The sequence below is a fragment of the Mobula hypostoma genome, chromosome 19 (assembly GCF_963921235.1).
Source record: "Mobula hypostoma chromosome 19, sMobHyp1.1, whole genome shotgun sequence".
NCBI classification, from domain to species: domain Eukaryota; kingdom Metazoa; phylum Chordata; class Chondrichthyes; order Myliobatiformes; family Myliobatidae; genus Mobula; species Mobula hypostoma.
Window position 1 is genome coordinate 19065286 of NC_086115.1, and position 18569 is coordinate 19083854.

Below are 18569 nucleotides of genomic sequence, written 5' to 3' on the forward strand. Positions count from 1 at the left end.
TGTTCACCATGAGGAGTTAATCATAAAATATACACCACCTCCTCTGCATTTGAAAGACTTGGCAGTCATTTCTTGATGGTGAATCATGAAGCCAGTGAGCTGTACTGCTATGTCTGGAAAGAAAAAAACACAAGTCCCTAATGTCTCTCTGGTATAGCAATCTTGCTCTGAGGTCTTTCATTTTATTTTCAAGAAACTGTACATTTGCCAGCAGAATAGAGGTGGTTTAAGTTGGAAGTCAGAACTGCCTTGTCCTTAAACTTTCAATCCAGCATGACAACCACTTTTCTGCTCTTAAAGCAGAACCACACTTGTGACCAAAGACTACCATCTGAGATTCGCTGACTTTGAGCAGTGATAGATTGTTTTTTTTTTAAATGCCTTCAAACTATGTTGCTTACTGTATTGTCCATGGTTGTAGCTGTGTTGCAGCAGTCTAAAACAGGAATATTTGAAGAATTCCATTGGAGCTGCTTGCTCAAGTGGCTTTCTTAATGGCACCACCGTAAACAGTTGTATATATCATGATGTACAATTATGAGGTTCATTTTCTAGCAGACATACTCAGTAAATCGAGGAACCTTAATAGAATCAGTGAAAGACCACATTCAACAGGGTCTTTGCAACCAATGTGCAAAAAAAAAACTCTGCAAATACAAAAATAAATAATAAGTACACATGCAATAAATATTGAGAACGTGAGATGCAGAGTCCTTGAAAAATGTGGGAACATTTCAGTGATTAGCCAAAGGAAGTTGAGTGAATCTATATCATTTAGTTCAAGAGCCTGATGGTTGAGGGGTGATAATTATTTCTGAACCTGGTGAAACTGGTGATGCAAGTTGAGGTTTCTACACCTTCTTCCTGATGAGAAGAGAGCATGACCTGGGTAGTGGGGGTCCTGATGATGGATGCTGCTTTCCTGTACATTGCTCCAGGTAGATGTGCTCAATGGTGGCGCAGCTTTACCTGTGAAGGATTGGACCATGTCCATTACTTTCAGTAGGATTTTCCATTCATGGTCATTGTGTTTCACACTAGGCTGTGATGCAATCTGTCAATGCACTCTCTGCCGTGCACCTATAGAAGTTTGTCAAAGTTTTGGATGTCATGCTGAATCTTCGCAAACTTCTTTGTAATTGCCGAACCCAGGACAGCTCTGCTGTAATGATAACATTTAGGAATTTAAAAGTTGTTTGCCCTCTCCACCTCCGATCCTCCAATAAGGATTTATGAAGGCCACCTTTCCGTGCTCCAAAGGGAACCAGGACAGCTGGAGTTCAAATACTAATGGGCATCAGACAAAGAATCCGTGTCACCATTGAATCTCTCCGGGGTTGAAAGATAAACTGGCTCTGCAGAGCGACTGACAGCCTCACATGGGAGACTTTGGGTTTCTTCCTGCAATAGTTGGCATTCTGGAAATGTTCTTGCTGTGGCTAGCCACAGCTGACGAAAGGCTGCGATACCCTGCTGGTTCATTGTTGGCTCATCATACTGTGGCAAGAGTCGTTGACGAGGATGAATTTGACTCAAATGTTGGGACATCTGAAGCAAGGTTCCAGACATGATATTACACTGGATCTGAGCTCAAAACAAAGACTAGATGATATCACAAGTAGGCTTACGATTGAGCACCAAACCGCAGTTCAGGTGTTCCTTAAGTACTCAATTCTTAGTGCTCGAAACATGATTTCCAATTAGAGGGACTGTCCTCAACCCTTAAAGGGGCTGCATTAGCAATCCATACTCTGGGGAGTTTGAACGTCTAAATCCCAGAAGCTGGAGCAGTTGGGTGTCTTGTAACAAGTGAGAAGAGAGCATTTCCTGGGTGGTGGGGCCCCTGATGATGGATGCTGTTTTCCTGCAGCAATGCTCTGTGTAGATGTGCTCAGTGGTTGGGGGTGGAGGGTGGGACGCGGTTTTACCCGTGATGATCGGTATTTTTTGTAGGATTTTCTATTCAAGGACTTTGGTGTTTCCATACAAGGCTGTGATGTAGCCAGTCAATATACTCCTCACTAGACATCTGTTTGTCAAAGTTTCAGATGATATGTCAAATCTCTACAAACTCCTAAGGAAGTTTAGGCGCTGCCATACTTTCTTTGTAATTGCACTTGAGCTGAGGCCAGGATAGGCCCTCAAAAATAATAGCACCTAGAAATTTAAAGTTGCTAACCCTTTCCACCTCTGATACTCTAATGAGGACTGGGTCATAATCAACTCCTTGGTCTTACTGACATTGAGTAAGAAGTTGTTTTTAAGACACCATTCAGCCAGATTTTCAATCTCCAGCCTAAATGCTGATTCATGATCACCTCTGGTTTGGCCTGTGACAGTGGTGGCATCAGCAACCTTGGATATGGCATTGGAGCTGTGCTTAGCCATGCAGTCATAAGTGTAAAACAAGTAGATCAGGGGACAACATGCACAGCCTTGTGATGCACCTGTGCTGATGGAGATTGTGGAGGAGATGTTATTGCCAATCCAGTTGACTGAGGTCTGCAATTGAGGCAATCCAGTGTTGAATTGCATAAGGAGGTATTAAGGCTAAGGTCTTGGACTTAATTATTAGTTTTGAGGGAATGATGGTATTGAATGTTGAGCTGTTGTCAGTAAAGAGCATCCTGATATATGCATCTTTGCTATCCAGGTGTTCCAGGATTGAATGAAGAGCCATAGCATATGCTGTGGACCTTTGTTCCGGTAGGCAAATTGGAGTGGATTTAAGTTGCTTCTCAAGGAGGAGTTGATATGTTTCATCACCAACTTCTCAAATTACTTCATCGCTGTGGGTGTAAGTGCTACTGGGTGATAGTCATTGAGGGAGATCGTCACACTCTTCTTAGGCACTGGTATTATTGAAGCCTGTTTGAAGCAGGTGGGTATCTTAGACTGCTGAAGCAAGAAGCTAAAGGTATTAGTGAACACCCCAGCCAGCTGATCAGCACAGGTCTTTAATACCTGGCCAGCTGCCACATCTGGGCTGGATGTTTATTGTGGGTTCACTCTCCTGAAGGGTGCTCACACTTCAGCTTCAGAGACTGAAAGCATAGGATCATCAGGAGATGTCGGAGTTTGTGATGGTTCCTCCATGTTTTAGCAGTCAAAGTAAGCATGGAAGGCTTTGATCTCTAGAAGAAATTAAATTAAAATGTTTTCCTCCCTGGTGAGCTGAAATCCAGCGGGCTCTTTGGAGATTTTAGTCCCAAAGACTACAGTACCAACCGGCTGCCAGCGACAGTGGTGGAGGCGGATACGATAGCGTCTTTTAAGAGACTCCCGGACGGGTACATGGAACTTAGAAAAATAGAGGGCTATGGGTAACCCTAGGTAATTTCTAAGGTAAGGATATGTTCAGCACAGTTTTGTAGGCCGAAGGGTCTGTATTGTGCTGTAGGTTTTCTATGTTTTTAACCCAGCTTTCCTATTTGCTCTTAATCAAGCAGTCATGAATAATTTTTGCTGTACTGCAAATAATACCAATCAATGAAATAGTTCAGAACTATTGGTGTCCTTACAAATTCAATTATATTTCAGAGAGACTTTGACTACAAGAGGAAAAATGGGGAAACAGGCCTATGACAAATTTTACCTTTGGAGACCAATTGATAATGCTAAATTTTGGGGTTACACAGCTAGCATAACTTCCCAAATAGACAATATTACATACACAGATAAGCTTCAATTATTGCTGTGCATTCATTTGCATGTTGTTGCTATCAACAGGCAGAGGAAAAGTAAAGCTACAATACGGTCCTAAACAATTTTCATGATTTTTTTAAAAGTACTGTATTAGAGTAAAACTGCCTGTACAGCCATGCATTGACAGTGCTTAATCTGCACTGGTGTGATCCTGTGGTTCACTCAGGAGACAGAAATTTCTGATGACAGAAGTTGTTCAGATATTACTCACTTTTTATAGAGGAAATGACTCGGAGTAATTTGATCACTTATCTACAAATGGTATGTTGTGTATCTCTAAGCAGAAACAGAAGTCTATTTTTAAGGAACAATTTGTAATAGATGCAACATAGAATGTTCCAGAACTTCTTGACATTTGTCAGCAATAGTTGGAAGAAACTTAGTCAAATTAACGGAATATTTCTCCATACATTAACGTACCCCGTGACAGGGATAAAGAAACCAGCAGAAATAGAAACCACTTTGGAGTCTCGTATTGCTATAAACTACTAATACTTATTAGTAACTACGCAATACAGTAATATAAATGGACATAAATCAAACAGGTTAGCAATGATTATATATAAAAGTAAGTGTGGAATATATATGTATGAAAAACCAAGCTTCTTTAAGACTAGGGGTTAAAAGATACGGTCTTACGATGTTGAGTAAAGTTCAGTTCAGTTCATGGTATTTAGTTGAATAGCGATGGGGAGAGAGAGTGAGTTGAGACCTCAGGTGAGCTGATGCTGTTGATCTTCTCGTCGTCCTCCGAAATCCTTTACAAGTCACCAACTGTGACTTTAACCGGGGGGACCGGTTTTCCTGTGGTGGAGCTATCACCCCGGCAAGGGTGGACACATAGACAACTCCCCACCAGTCAACCCCTTCTTCACCGCTGGAATAGCAATTTGGATCGATCCGCCTCATCGATCCTCCAAAACCCACTTTCTCTGCGGGCACAACAATGCTCATTCAATGTCCAGATCATGTGCCTGAGGTCTGTATCATCTGATCTCCTATTTATCTCAGCAGGCTGAGCGTCACTTGTCATTCAAAGAGTCCCTCCCTCCTTTGTCTGTAAAGGAAATGCACAAGCAGGCAACAAGTCCTTGAAGAGATATCAACAACCTGCTGAAAATCATAACATCGAGTGTCCATTAAATAACACCGCCTTCGGTCACCATAGCAACTTACGAGCTGCTCGGTGCTGTCTCCAACTCCAAACTCAGTAAAAATCCAAAGTTACTTCCAATGCCTTAAAGTGACAGTGCAACAGTCAATCTTCATCTCTCTCTCTCTCCTTTCCAAACAAACCATCAATGATGAATGTCTCTCTCTGTCTCTCTTCAAACAGTTAATAGGGGCACTCCTGGATCCCCTCACACTACGAAGAAACTACAGTAGTGCCTTTGCTTTCTTAGAAGCTTGCGAAGGTTCTGCATATCAGCTAAAACTTTGTCAAACTTCTAGAGATGTCTGGTGGAGAGTATATTGACAGCCAAGTATGGAAGCACCTACAAACACCTACAATCCTACAAAAGATAGTGGTTAAGGCCCAGTCCATCACAGGTAAAGCCTTTCCCACCACTGAACACATCTACAACTGATGCTGTCGCAGGAAAGTAGCATCCATCATAAAGGGCCCCCACCATCCAGGGCATGCTCCCTTCTCACTGGTGCCATCAGGAAGGTGGTACAGAAGCCTTAGGACCTGCATCATCCGATTCAGGAACAGTTATTACCCCTCAACATCAGGCTCTTGAAGCAGAGAGACTAACTTCACTCATCCCATTACTGTTCCCACAACCTATGGACTCACTTTCCAGGACCCTTCATTCGTTTTCTTGATATTTATTGTTGTTGTTTTATCATCATTATTATTATCATCTTTCTTTTTGTATTTGCACATTTTGTTGATTGATTTTGTACATTGGCTGTTTGTCCTGTTGTGTGGGGTCTTTTGTTGATTCTGTTACAAGAATGACCCCTTGTAATAAAGATCAGGGAGACAGAGAGATGTGTATTTACCAATAACTGTCTTTATTGTTAAATTAACAACTACGTGAATTCATACACTAAGTACCTTGTGTGCACATCAAATAAGTTTTCCTGATCTTCCATGAAAAGTTAAAGAACAGAAAAGATATTACCAGTTATAAAGGAGTTTGTGCTGCTGGCCATGTGTTTCTCGTAACTTTGTTTCGAACCTCCACATGTCCGTGGGGCACCTCATATCCACGATGGTTTGATTCTGGAAAATTATCGCTGCCAGCACGCTTGAAGCATCAGATTTTATATCCATTTCTTACCATCAAATATTGCACTCCAGTGTCATTATGTCTGACCTTCAACACCTTTTTTGTTAGTTCTGCTCCAGGCTAGCATCCATTTATTGCCCTCTTCCCAGCAAGGGACAATTGGTAATTCATGGCTCTTTGTTTTCAATCAGCAATGAGCTTGATGCATCCAGAACAAACATTGACTCTCAACAATCAAAAACCTGCATGTCATATTCAACAAAGAACGTCTGACAAATAACTTCTTATTTGGAAATTATCTCTAGACCAGCAGGTTACCTGAGGCATCATTGTGTCTACTTGAAAGCACTGATCGAGCTAAGCGACTAACACACAAAATGGAGGACCTAGTCTTCTTCATAAAATGGGAGCCTCCATCTCCTCCCTCATAGCAAGAACAAAAGCAATTGGTCCATCTGCTTCTACTGTCCTTGACTCATTCAAATTCACTGATTTGCAGACTGTAGATCTTTCTGACCAACAATTCCCTTGTGTTTCTTGTATTTAGTCTGATTGCCTGCAAGAAAATGAATCTTACAGTTGTATTTGATGAGATATAGGTAATTTGATAATAAATTTACTTTGAACTTTGAGAGTCACAGAACTTCGCAATTAGAGGAGCAAGGCACCTTTTACAAGTTTGCTTTGCAGAGCCATACTACTGTAAGCCCCTGACTGGGTTAGTCGTCAAGCTGAAACAATAGCTAACTGTTCCCAACTGTTGCAAATACAGTTTCTGGTGTATTGGTACTACTTTAAATTGGGTTACAGATTTTATTAGCAGTTTTTCACTGGACAATTCCCTTAACCATTATAATTATTGTTTTTGTAGTGCTCTTTTTGCTGAGATATAAGTCTGCAAGGACGGAATTTTGGTGATTCTGCTTTTTCTACAATGGTTTCACTCTTAGGACTTTGTTAACTCTAATACCTAATCTGCACTATCATGACTCCTCTGTATGACTGCTTTACTATACACTGCCTTGTATTTGTGTTTTACCAATTCCTTTGGTTCATTCTTAACCCTGGAAGAGTGAAGAGCAAAAAGTGCCCTGATCATGTTATCCTTGCACCTCTCCTTTTCCTAGTCCTGATCAGTAATGTTGTGTATAGGTTTGCATGTTTCTCACCTCAGCTTGAGGGGGTTTGGGATGTGTCTGTCATGAATAATTGGTCAAATAACACAATCCCACAGAAAGGTGAGTCAATAAACCTTATCATTTTTACTCACTTATTTGGATGTTGCATATTTACTTTTTAACAAGGGTGACTTCATCTATATTAATGGTTCTTAAGATTTTATATAATGTGTTTTGTAAATGTGTTGTTTTATTTTCTACAGAAGCTGTTTACCATTGGCTTCTGTTGGGCAGTATCTTTACAAGACGGGTGACTCCAGCCATTATCAATACTCTTTGAAGATTGTCTCCCTGGCATCAGTGGTCCCATAACCAGGACTTGTGATATGCACTAGCTGCTCATACAACCTGCTCCTGTGGCTTCACATGACCCTGATCACCAGAAAGTGGGTGGGGGGGGCTAAGCGGGTGCTATACCTTGCTTAAGGGTGACCTACAGGCTAGCAGAGGGAAGAAGGGCCTTACAGCTTCTTTCGTAGAGACGCACTACCACCCCATCAACCTGTTTATTGCTAATGACAGTATTATACTATCATGATTTACACTTTTGACTTAAAAAAACATCCAAATTACTCCGTCGTGGCTATCCCTCAAGGTCGAGGATGATGGTCTTCGTTCTGAAGAAGTGGCCCACAGAGTGAAGACGCCTGGGAGTGTATTTGTTTAACGTGTACTTGATGTTGCATTCCGAGAAGTATGCTATGCTTCACAGATCAGCCAGCTGATTCCAATGGCATGGAAACCACGACGATTGTAGCTGATGGATTTGTTGCAGCCTTCATCCGCCTTCACAGCCGTTGAGTTCGAAGTAACTTCGTCCGCCTGTTCCACTGTTGAGGTCTTGGTTGGATTGTTCTTTGTCAGGAACCTCACCCTCGACCTTACCACCATGGGTAACCCTACCAGGAGCATAGCTCCAGACGGCATTGCTCTCGGGATCTCAGGACCACACAAGCTTCTCCACCACGACAAGGTGACAATCCACGGAGAAGCTATCTTACTATATGTTGTGCGTTATGGTATGTAATGGGAAAAGACTTAACAGGAGGAGGAAGATAGCTATACCCCTGATAACTTTTTTACCTATATGATTATGTTTTCTTTGGAAATGGAGAGGTAATCCCGGGTGGCCAATGCTATGCCATCCGTGTGTGTACACCTCACTTCACGGTTCCTCCAGAACTTTGTGTGTGTTGCTCAGAGGAAGAAGCCTGTTTGCAATTACTCTATTGATACCACTCATCCTTTTACCAGAACTCGAGGGACTGGGATATAAGGAGCGATTGGACTGGCTAGAATTTTTGCTCTGGAGTGTTGGGGACTGCAAGGTGATCTGATACAGGTGTATAAATTTATGAGGAGCAGAGATAGGGCCAATGCACACAGTCTTTTCCCAAATGTGAGAAATCAAGAACTGGAGAGCACGGGTTTAAGGTGACGGCGGGGGGGAGGGGGGGAAGAGACTTCAGGGCCAATGTCTTCACACACACAGTCAGTTTGTGGAACAAGCTGCCAGAGAAGGTGGTTGGGGTGGGTGCAAAAACAACACTTAAAAGGGACTTGGACAGGAAGTTTGCTGCTGCCCGTAATGAATTTGTACATTCTCCCTGTGACCACATGGATTTCCTCCAGGTACTCCAGTTTCCTCCCACATTCCTAAGAGTTATGTGACGGGGTCCTGAATTACCCCTCTGAACTGTGCTTTTGAAAAGGGAGAGAGAGAGAGTTATTTAACACCGACATGTTGTTTTGAAAGAGAGAGAGAGAGACGAAGACTAACTGTTGGACTGTCACTTTAAGGCACTGGAAGTAACTTTTAGATTTCTGTTGAGTTGGGGCGAGATGGCACCAAGCAGCTCGAAAGTTGGTTGTTGATACTTCTCAAGGACAGTTTGCCTGCTTGTGCATTTCTTTCACAGTTGGACCCTAGACCACAACAACAAGTGAAAGGACTAATTGACCTTGTGAAATGGTGCACAGGTGCAGTGCATCACATCATTATAAATTCAGCCCAGCCCATGAAACAGCATCTTCACAGAGAGAACTTTGAGGAAAGTAAAGTGGTTGAAGAAGAAATTAGAAACAAAAAAGAACAAGGGAAGGGAATGGATGATTGTATTGATAGAGTGGGGAAGGCTAAATACCTTATAAAGATTGACCTGTTAAAAGGATGGTGGGTTGTTCCTTTAACAGAGAGGGCTAAAGAGATATCAGCATTTGTGACACCGTCTAGACTGTATGAATACAATGTTTTACACTTCGGGATGACAAATGCTCCAGAGACATTTCAAAAAATGGTCAATTCTGTGATTTGAGGGTTAGAAAGCTTATATCAATGATTTAGTGGTCTGGAATGACATGTGGGAAGAGCATATTGCAGCTGTAGAGAAACTATCTGACAGACTTTCCAAGGCCAATCTTACTGCGAACCTCGCTAAAAGTAAGTTTGGTCGTGCTACTGTTATTTATCTTGGCTGCGTAGTAGACCAGGGCCACCTGGCTCCTGTACAGGCCAAGGTTCGAGCTATTGCTGAGGTTCCTGTTCTGACTGGCAAGGAAGCTTTAAAAAGGTTTTTGGGAATGGTTAGGTATTATCATGTTATGTAAGAACTTTGCCGACATTGCTCTCCCCCTAACAAAACTCCTAGGGAAGAGTGAAAGATTTGTATGGAATGACCTTTGCCAGGAGGCATTTGAACGTCTGAAAACCATCCCGTGTTATCATCCTGTGCTCAAAGCACCTGATTTTTCAAACCTATTTTCTATAGCAACAGATGCTAGTGACGAAGCTACTGGGGCAGTACTGTTACAGGAAGGAGTGAATGACATTGAACATCCAGTAGCTTATTTCTCAAGGAAATTTAAGGTGCACCAGAAAAATTATTCAACTGTTGAAAAGGAATTACTAGCACTTATTCTGGCCTTACAACATTTTGTGGCCAATGTTAAAAAAAAGACCTCAAAATCTTTCTGTTGCCCAGAGACCACTTGCAGTTTACATGGGTTATAGTCCGTTGGTGTTTTTTTTTAAATTAAGATGAAGGATAAGAATAGGTTGTTAAATTGGAGTCTGATATTGCAAGAATGTGACTTTAAAATCAAACATGTGAAAGGTACTGACAACATTATAGCTGATTAGTTATCCAGATATTAAGTTGAAAATTGTACACATTTTTGCTCTGTCATCTGTTGATTTTACCTGTATTGTTTCAAACTCTGTAGACTAAAGAAAAGTCTAACTCATTTAGACTAAAAAAAATTCTCGCCTTTGTCAGAATTTTTTTCCTGAGTAAGGGGAGTGTGACGGGGTCCTGAATTACCCCTATGAACTGTGCTTTTGAAAAGAGAGAGAGAGAGAGAGATTTATTTAACACCAACATATTATTTTGAAAGAGAGAGAGACAAAGACTAACTGTTGGACTGTCACTTTAAGGCACTGGAAGTAACTTTTGGATTTCTGCTGAGTTGGAGAGAGATGGCACCGAGCAGCTCGAAAGTTGCTATGGTGACCGAAGATACTTCTCAAGGACAGTTCACCTGCTTGTGCGTTTCTTCAGAGAGAGAGGAAGGAGGAGTTAGTTGAATGACAGTTGATGCTCAGCACGAGAAGATAAAATAGGAGATCAGATAATAGACCTCAGACACATGTGCTGGACACTGAATGAGCATTGTTGCGCCCATAGGAAAAGTGGGTTTTGGAGGATCAATCAGTCGCTCTTGCAGTGGAAAAGGAAAAGGGTTGACTGGTGGGGAGTTGTCCATGTGTCCACCCTCGCCTGGGGGATAGCTCGACCACAGGAAACCGCTCCCCTTGGTTACCATCACAGTCAGTGACTTTTAAAGGATTTTGAAGGACAACGGGAAGATCGACAGCATCAGCTCACTTGAAGACTCAAATCTCTCCCCCCCCCTCTCTCTCTCTCTCTCTCTCTCCATCACTACTCAACTCAATACCACGAACTGAACTGAACTTTACTTATCATCGTAAGACTGTATCTTTTTACCCCTAGACTTGAGGGAGCTTGGTTTTTCATACATGTATTTCCACACTTACTGATATGCTTACTTATATATATAAAATCATTACTAACCTGTTTGATTTATCTGCATTTATATTACTGTATTGCGTAGTTACTAATAAATATTATTAGTTTATAGCAATACTGGACTCCGAGGTGTTTTGCATCTCTGCTGGTTCTTTATTCCCGTCACGGGGTGTGTGACAGTTAGTAAGTTGTGGGCATGCTATGTTGGTGCTGGAAGTGTGGTCTGGTATGGTGGTAGAGGCAAATACATTGGAGGCTTTTAAGAGCCGTTTACATAGGCATATGGATATGATGAAGGTGAAGGGATATGGACATTGTGTAGGTAGTAGGGATTAGTTTTTAGGGGTTTTGGATTTTTTAGCTGGTTTGGCACAACACTGTGGGCTGAAGGGCCTGTGCTGTGCTGTTCTGTATTCATTCCCGTGTGAAACCTTGCTCAAAACCCTTTCAAATAGTCACTTTAATACTTTCACTACAACAATATAATAACAGATTAGTTAAAGATTAACAAAAAAAAGGATTCTGCAGATGCTGGAAATCAAGTGTTACACACACAAAATGCTGGATGAGCTCAGCAGGTCGGGCGGCATCTATGGAAATGAATCAACAGTCGACATTTTGCGCCGAGCCCCTTCTTCAGGACTAAAGGAAGGGGAAAGACGCCAGGATAAAAAGATGGGGGGGGGGGGGAAATGAGGACTAGCTAGAAGGTGATAGGTGAGGCCAGGTGAGTGGGAAAGGTAAAGGGCTGGAGAAGGAATCTGATAGGAGAGGAGAATGGAACGTGGGAGAAAGGAAAGGAGGAATCTGATCGAAAAGAGTGGACCATGGGAAAAAGGGAAGGGGGGTTGCCGAGGGGGTGGGGGTGTTGATGATAAGCAAGTGAGGAGGAAAGAAAACAGAGTAGAGTGGGGAATTAAAAGAGGGAGGGGCGTGGGAAGAACTACTAGAAGGAAAAAATCTATGTTCGTGTCATAAGGTGTTACATCTCCATCCCGAATGTGACCTCATCGTGGCAAAAGAGGAGGCCGTGTACCGACATGTCGGAATGGGGATATAGATTTTTTTAAAATATCGGCTTCTGGGAAATTCCGCTTTTGGCGGATGGAACGGAGGTGTTCGACAAAGCAGTCCCCCAGTTTGTGTTGGGTCCCACCAAAAGAGAAAAGGACGCATTTGGAGCACCGGATGGAATAGCCTCATGAAATCCTCAAATAAAGTATTTGCTGCACAGGGGAGGTCTGTTTGGGGCCCTGAATGAAAAATGGGCAGGTGTGTAGCATTGTTGTTGCTTGTAGGGATATACAGTATGCCAGGAGGGAAATTAAACATTGCCTTTCTTAAATAAATCCACGTTCACTCTGAACAATCATTTTTAAAATTTAAGTTCCTTTAAGATACCCCGTACTATCCAAGACATCTTCATGGAGCGGTGCCCCAGGAAGGCGGCGTCCGTTACTAAGGACCCCTGTCACCCAGGGCGTGCCCTCTTCTCATTGCTACCCCAGGAAGGAGGGGCAGAACCCTAAAGGCACTCACTCAGCGATTCAGGAATAGCTTCTTCCCCTCTGCCATACGATTCCTAAATGGACGTTTGAACCCATGAACCCTTTTGTGCTGCTCATGGCTGCACAAGAACAGGCGCTGAGCACACGAGCAATAGAAGCAGGGGCCTATCACACCAGACCAGACCCATGATGCAGACCGCGCGAGGAACCCGCTGAAACCATCCAGCGCATAGCAGCAGGGTGCAAGATGTAGGCAGGAACATCATACACTGAACGGCAGAAACAAATCTGTACAGGAACAACTGCGCCGAGTGTGATTTGGACACTCCCAAGTCCAAATGGGAAACACCCCAGAAGGAAGTGGAGAATGACAGAGCTATGATCCTGTGGGACTCACAAATATGGAATGATAAGCAGGTACTGGACAACCAACCCGACATAGTAATATTGGACAAGGAACAGAAAAAAACAATAGTAATAGATGTGGCAATCCCGAATGACAGAAGCATCAGGAGGAAATAATATGAGAAGCTGGAGAAATACCAGGGCTTGAAAGAGCAGATAGAAAGGATGTGGAAGGTTAAAACCAGAGTAATCCCGATGGTGACGGGAGCACTTGGAGCTGTGACACCAAGGCTGGGAGAGTGGCTCCAACAAATCCCAGGAACAACATCTGAGATCTCGGTCCAGAGAGCGCACTACTAGGAACAACAAGGATAACCCTCAGGCTCCCAGGCCTCCGGTAGAGGACCAGAGACTGAGGGAAAATACACATACACACCGCCCATAAGGGGAGAGAAATATATATAATTTCTGTTTTGCACTATTTTAATCTAACTAGTTAATATATATACTTAGTGTAATTGATCTATTTATTTGCTGTTTTTTTCTTTCTATATTATGATGTATTGCACTATACTGCTACTGCTAAATTAACAAATTTCAGGACATATTCCGGTGATAATAAACATGATTCTGATTTGTTATTACATGTTTCAGGAGAGATACTGATCATTTTCCTATCTCTGCTTTTGTCATAACAAGGCAGTAGATTACTGTTTTCTCTCCCTACCACCTGTTCCCGTGCATTAGTGTGTTACGTTCTCTGTTTCGTGTATGTATGAACAATGCTGGCTGAGATTCATAATCTGCCTATCTGAAAGCGAACTGTTCTCCCTGATGTTGCCCAATAGTCTCTAAACAGGAAATTCCTCGCGACCAAGGAGCAAGAACAGAAGGAGTGTCTTACTGTCGCAGCGATGTGCCTTGTTGCAGCGGTGTAAGGAGACAAGGTTAAAGACGGCCACTCATTCACTGAGTAGCTGTTTTCTGATCAGGAATATACGAGGAGAGCACATCCAGGTCCACTTAATGGGACTGCTTGGCCGGAAGGCTAAGTGGCGTCTGACATTTGCCACCGGCCTTGTCGAATGTCTTGGTTTCTCAGGCGTGATTGCGGGTTGGCCATCGCTAGTATATGTGCTGAAAGAGGATCAGTACTTCGCCGAGCTCTGTGAGACGGCGCGCAACTCCAGCCGTAGCTCGGCACCAAATGACACCTGTGAGCGAACCTGCGGACGCTGCTGAGCAGACAGCAGACAGGGTGATCGAGGGAAATGCGGATGGGATATCGGTGGGTGGAAGAGGGGTTAAGGCATAAGCCATAGGGAATGAGAGAGAGAAAGAGAGGGAGATTCAGAATACAGGGAGGAAGGCGGAGATACGGTAAGAAAGGCGACAGGGAGAGGATAAGTCGTGCGGAGATAACGACTGACAGACAGTGAGAGACGAGGAAAGAGAAAGTTTACGTTTGCGCATCTTTTTGTATTTTTCATCAGATCAATTCCTGCTCCATCTATTTCCCTCTTCTCTTTTTTCACACAAACTCATACTCATCCCCGTTTACCCACGGATCTCTTCAGTCCCTCTATCGCAGTATAATCTTCAAAATTTCCTGGCATTCCGTCTACTCATTTCTCACTTCCTTATCTGCCTTTTCTGCACCCCCCAACCCCCGGCAATCTCCATCGTTCCTTCCTCTCCCTTCACGGGTTCAGCGCGGGTGAAGCCCTCCCCACTATTGAGCCCATCTACAAGGAGCACTGTCGTAGGAAAGCAGCATCCATTATCAAATACCGTACCTCACCATCCAGGTCACGCTCGCTTTTCGCTATTGTCATCAGGAAGGAGGCGCAGGAGCTTCAAGTCCCAAACCACTAGGGGGTTCCTGAACAGGTATTAGCCCCCAATCGTCAGGCTTTTGAACCAGAGGGGATAACTTCACTCAGCCCAACACTGAACCAATTTCACAACAATGGACTCACTTTCAAGGACTCTTTAAGTAATGTTCTCGTTATTTATTACTTATTTAGTTATTTATTATTATTAATTTGTATTTGTATAGTTTGTCTTGTTTGCGGTTTTCAGATTCTATTGCGTTTCTTTGTATTTACTGTGAATGCCCGCAAGAAAATGAATCTCAGGATGGTATGATATCTACTCTGATAATAAATGTATATTGAACTTTGAAATTTCCTGCCCTGCAGATGCACCGTCGCTTACATCTGCATTTCCCTGGCACTCCCTCACCGTTTGCCCACTCCATCACTTTGCCCTCAACCACCCACGACTTCCTTAAAACTTTTGGTCTCCCTTATTTCCTCCTCCTTCGGCCCACCCTGTCCATCTTCCACATGCCCTCACCCCCACCTCGTCTCTTTCGAGCCTCTCCCCTCTCTCACTACTTCCTCTCTTTCTCCCAACGCACAGTGGGCTGCATTCTGCAGGAGGAGCGTTTTACGCTTATCTTCACAATTGCCACAGCCATCAAAAACATTGCCGCGATCGTCAACGGCTGTCTGCTCGACTACTGTGGTACGATGGCGACTAGATTCGTTGCCATGTAAGTCCTTTCGGGTACTGGGTAATGCTGGGGACTTCTGGTATCGTGGTGTATTCTGCAGAAGAGCGTGGCAGGCGAAGTGTAGCAGAATACATACCAGGGGAAATGTTCCGTGGGAGCCGAGAATGAAGCTCCTGTTTGGCATGTTGTAACGGCATGGAATGCGTCGACATAATGGCACTAATAGGAAAGGCGGACGGAAGCAGAAAGAGTCTGAAAGGGACAGCAGAGGCACAAAGTGAAAGAATATATAAATGTCAGAACGTCCTGAGAGTGGCCTCTGGCCTTGGGCACAATCGCACAGCCGAGGACAAGGGCAAGACTTTGTGTTGTCCTGGTCCATAAACTCTTCAGTTGAAGGCCTTCATTCATCGTCAAACCGCCAGGAAAACGTTGAGTTTGGATAAGCGGCAGTCCAGTCTTTCTCTAGTCATGAGTGGGGAGGGATGCGCTGGGTGAGAGATGAAGGTGACGACCAGTCCTAAAGTTCGGATTTGCATCTTCACAGATCCCTTTACACTGCGGCCACGCTGCTGATCGCCTTCTCCACTGCTGGTGAGTCTGTCTCCTTCCGCGGGCAGTGTGTGTGTGTGTGTAATTGACGAGAGGGCAATATGATCAAAGGAATGTAGAGGCAGGACCCAAAATGCAGTGGGGATTTACAGTAAATTAAGGGAGCAGTTACGGAAAGAACGGTAAGTCCGAAGCAGAATAAGGTATCAAGCGAAAGACCGCTGGAAGTGGAGGGAGGCTGTCTGAGATAAAACGCGAGGTGGAATTGGATAAAAATCAGCATACTGTATAAAGTTAAAAGGCGGAAAGAAGGAGCAGTGAGAGGCGAGGAGACGAAGACAGAGTCGAAGAGCACCAGAAAGGTGCAACACCTTGGCGTAATCCCTGACTTCCCTGCAGACACGGTTTCGGTTCTGATGCCAGAGGATCAGGGACATACAGAAAGGGGGAAAGAAATATTCAAACAGCGAGATGCTGTTGCCTTCGTTTCCATCTGTGGGTTAGATATCATGGAGTTCTGAACGTTTGGATTTGCGGTGCTTGGGGAGCTCCGAACTGCGGGAGAGAGTGCAGGGGAGAATGGCAAAGTCAGAGAGCAGTGCAGATGGCGCACCAGTCTCTCGGAAGTGTAGTGTGAGGGAGCTGCTCACTTCCAATTCAATCCCGTTGAGAGAACTCCACTCTCGGTTTGGCAGTCTGGGGGAAAACCGCACTGATGAAGGGACAGTGCAGAGGTTACCCGCGCTGACAGAGGGGCTGTGCCAGGAAGGGCAGCATTGAAGCAATGCCGAACTGCTGGAGATGTGCTAAGTTCGTTTATAGGCCCCACCGTTTCTCCGGTGCATTTGGATATCCAGCGAATTTTGTTGTAGCAGCAAACTTTTAAAAACCTCTCGTGACAGTCAAAATTTCTCCATTGCAGCATCGGCAATGCTCTTGTTTCCTGGTGTCTGCTTTCTTGGAGTGGGCGGATTAATGCTACTGATCACCAATATTCAGGTAAGATGGACATATGAGCTGGGTTACTGAGACGGAGCGTGAGGAGTTCAGTGGGTCAGTACGGAGGGGAGAGCGGAACTATCTGAATGATCGCATGATGGAGCGCCATATTATCAGGAGTCGCCCCTCTCATCCTCTCCTCCATTCGAACCCTCCCTCACCAGCGAACCACTTCCTTCTCCCGAAAAATAAATATTTTGGACTGACTCAATTTCGGCAAGGGAATCCAAATATTTACCCCAGGGAAAAACCTCGTTTCCATATTAAATTGGCCTTGCCTTACTTTGAAACAATTGCTTCCCTAAATATAGCTCGACGCGTCCTCAACACTGTCGTTTTTCACATGGCAGCTTGCTCTCGAAGTACTGCACTTTCCCTTACACTGATCTAACCCGACACCGGCCTGTCCAGAGTGCAGTGTTCCCGCAGCACTATCGTTCCTCGTTGAGGTGCTGCCTCTGACTGAATACATGATCCCGACGAGCTGTCCATTGAGTATCACTCCAGAATTTTGGTGTCACTTGGCTATCCAACAGTACGGGGATGATACTTCCCGGAAGGCTGAGACCACGGTATTTGGCGAAAGTTGAGGAAGGACTTCCACAGCTCGCCTGCATTCCGGGAGCCGCGCTCACTGTTTTCGCTTGTGCTCGTACCGCAGGTTGGAAACCTATTTGGAAAAAATCGTTCTACAGTTATCGCGCTGTACATGGGAGCTTGCGATTCATCACCAGTCGTACTCGAGCTAGTGAAGGTGAGGGCTCCCGGCAATAACCAGCCTCTTAGAGTGGATCCCGGAAAGCCAGGGTCTGAGTCAGCTTCCCTGTGAGCTAGGACTGGTAAATGTATGGAATCAGGCCATCGCATGTTTAGTCACGCAGAACAGATGGAAAGTAACCCCATGCGCAGCATCATCGGAGTGTCGGAGCTCAACACTGGTGTGACCAAGGTGGGGGGAGGGAGAGAGGGAGAGAGAATATATAAGAATAAGAAGAGGCTGTGTGTGAGAAAAGAGCCGTAGTATTGGGCAGTGACGGGGAGATGGGGAAAAAAGAATAGGGGGAAAAGCAAAGAATGATATTCATACGAGGGTGATTGATAAGTTCGTGGCCTAAAGGAGGAGTCAATTTTAGAAAACCTGGCACATTTTTTTTCCCAACATCGTCCCCTCCTACATTTACACACTTAGTCCAGCGATCGTGGAGCAAGGTAGAAGGAGATGAGTTATTAACTTCAAACTTTCTGCATAATCACTCAAACAGTTGAACTGCACGTGCATGTAACGGGAACTGTATAACTCATCTCCTTCTACCTTGGGCAACGAACGTATCTATCACCCCTGCTGTGGACCGCTTCTACAAAGAAAGGATCCGTGTGCTCCACGACCGGGGGACTAAGTGTGTAAATGTAGGAGGGGACTATGTTGAAAAATAAATGTGCTAGGTTTTCTAAAATTGACTCGGTCTACCTTAGGCCAC

At 44.1% G+C, this 18569-nt stretch overlaps 1 protein-coding gene across 1 annotated transcript in view; it reads left to right on the plus strand.

The window, feature by feature from the left end:
* Positions 1-14048: 14048 nt before the first annotated feature.
* The window catches only part of LOC134359121 (equilibrative nucleobase transporter 1-like), a 44516-nt gene continuing 39995 nt past the window's right edge, over positions 14049-18569 (plus strand). Inside the window, exons 1-5 of the mRNA XM_063072090.1 lie at positions 14049-14238; positions 15447-15579; positions 16088-16134; positions 17015-17091; positions 17753-17845. Of these exons, the coding sequence (XP_062928160.1) occupies positions 14049-14238; positions 15447-15579; positions 16088-16134; positions 17015-17091; positions 17753-17845 (540 nt within the window). The remainder of the gene's footprint in view (positions 14239-15446; positions 15580-16087; positions 16135-17014; positions 17092-17752; positions 17846-18569) is intronic.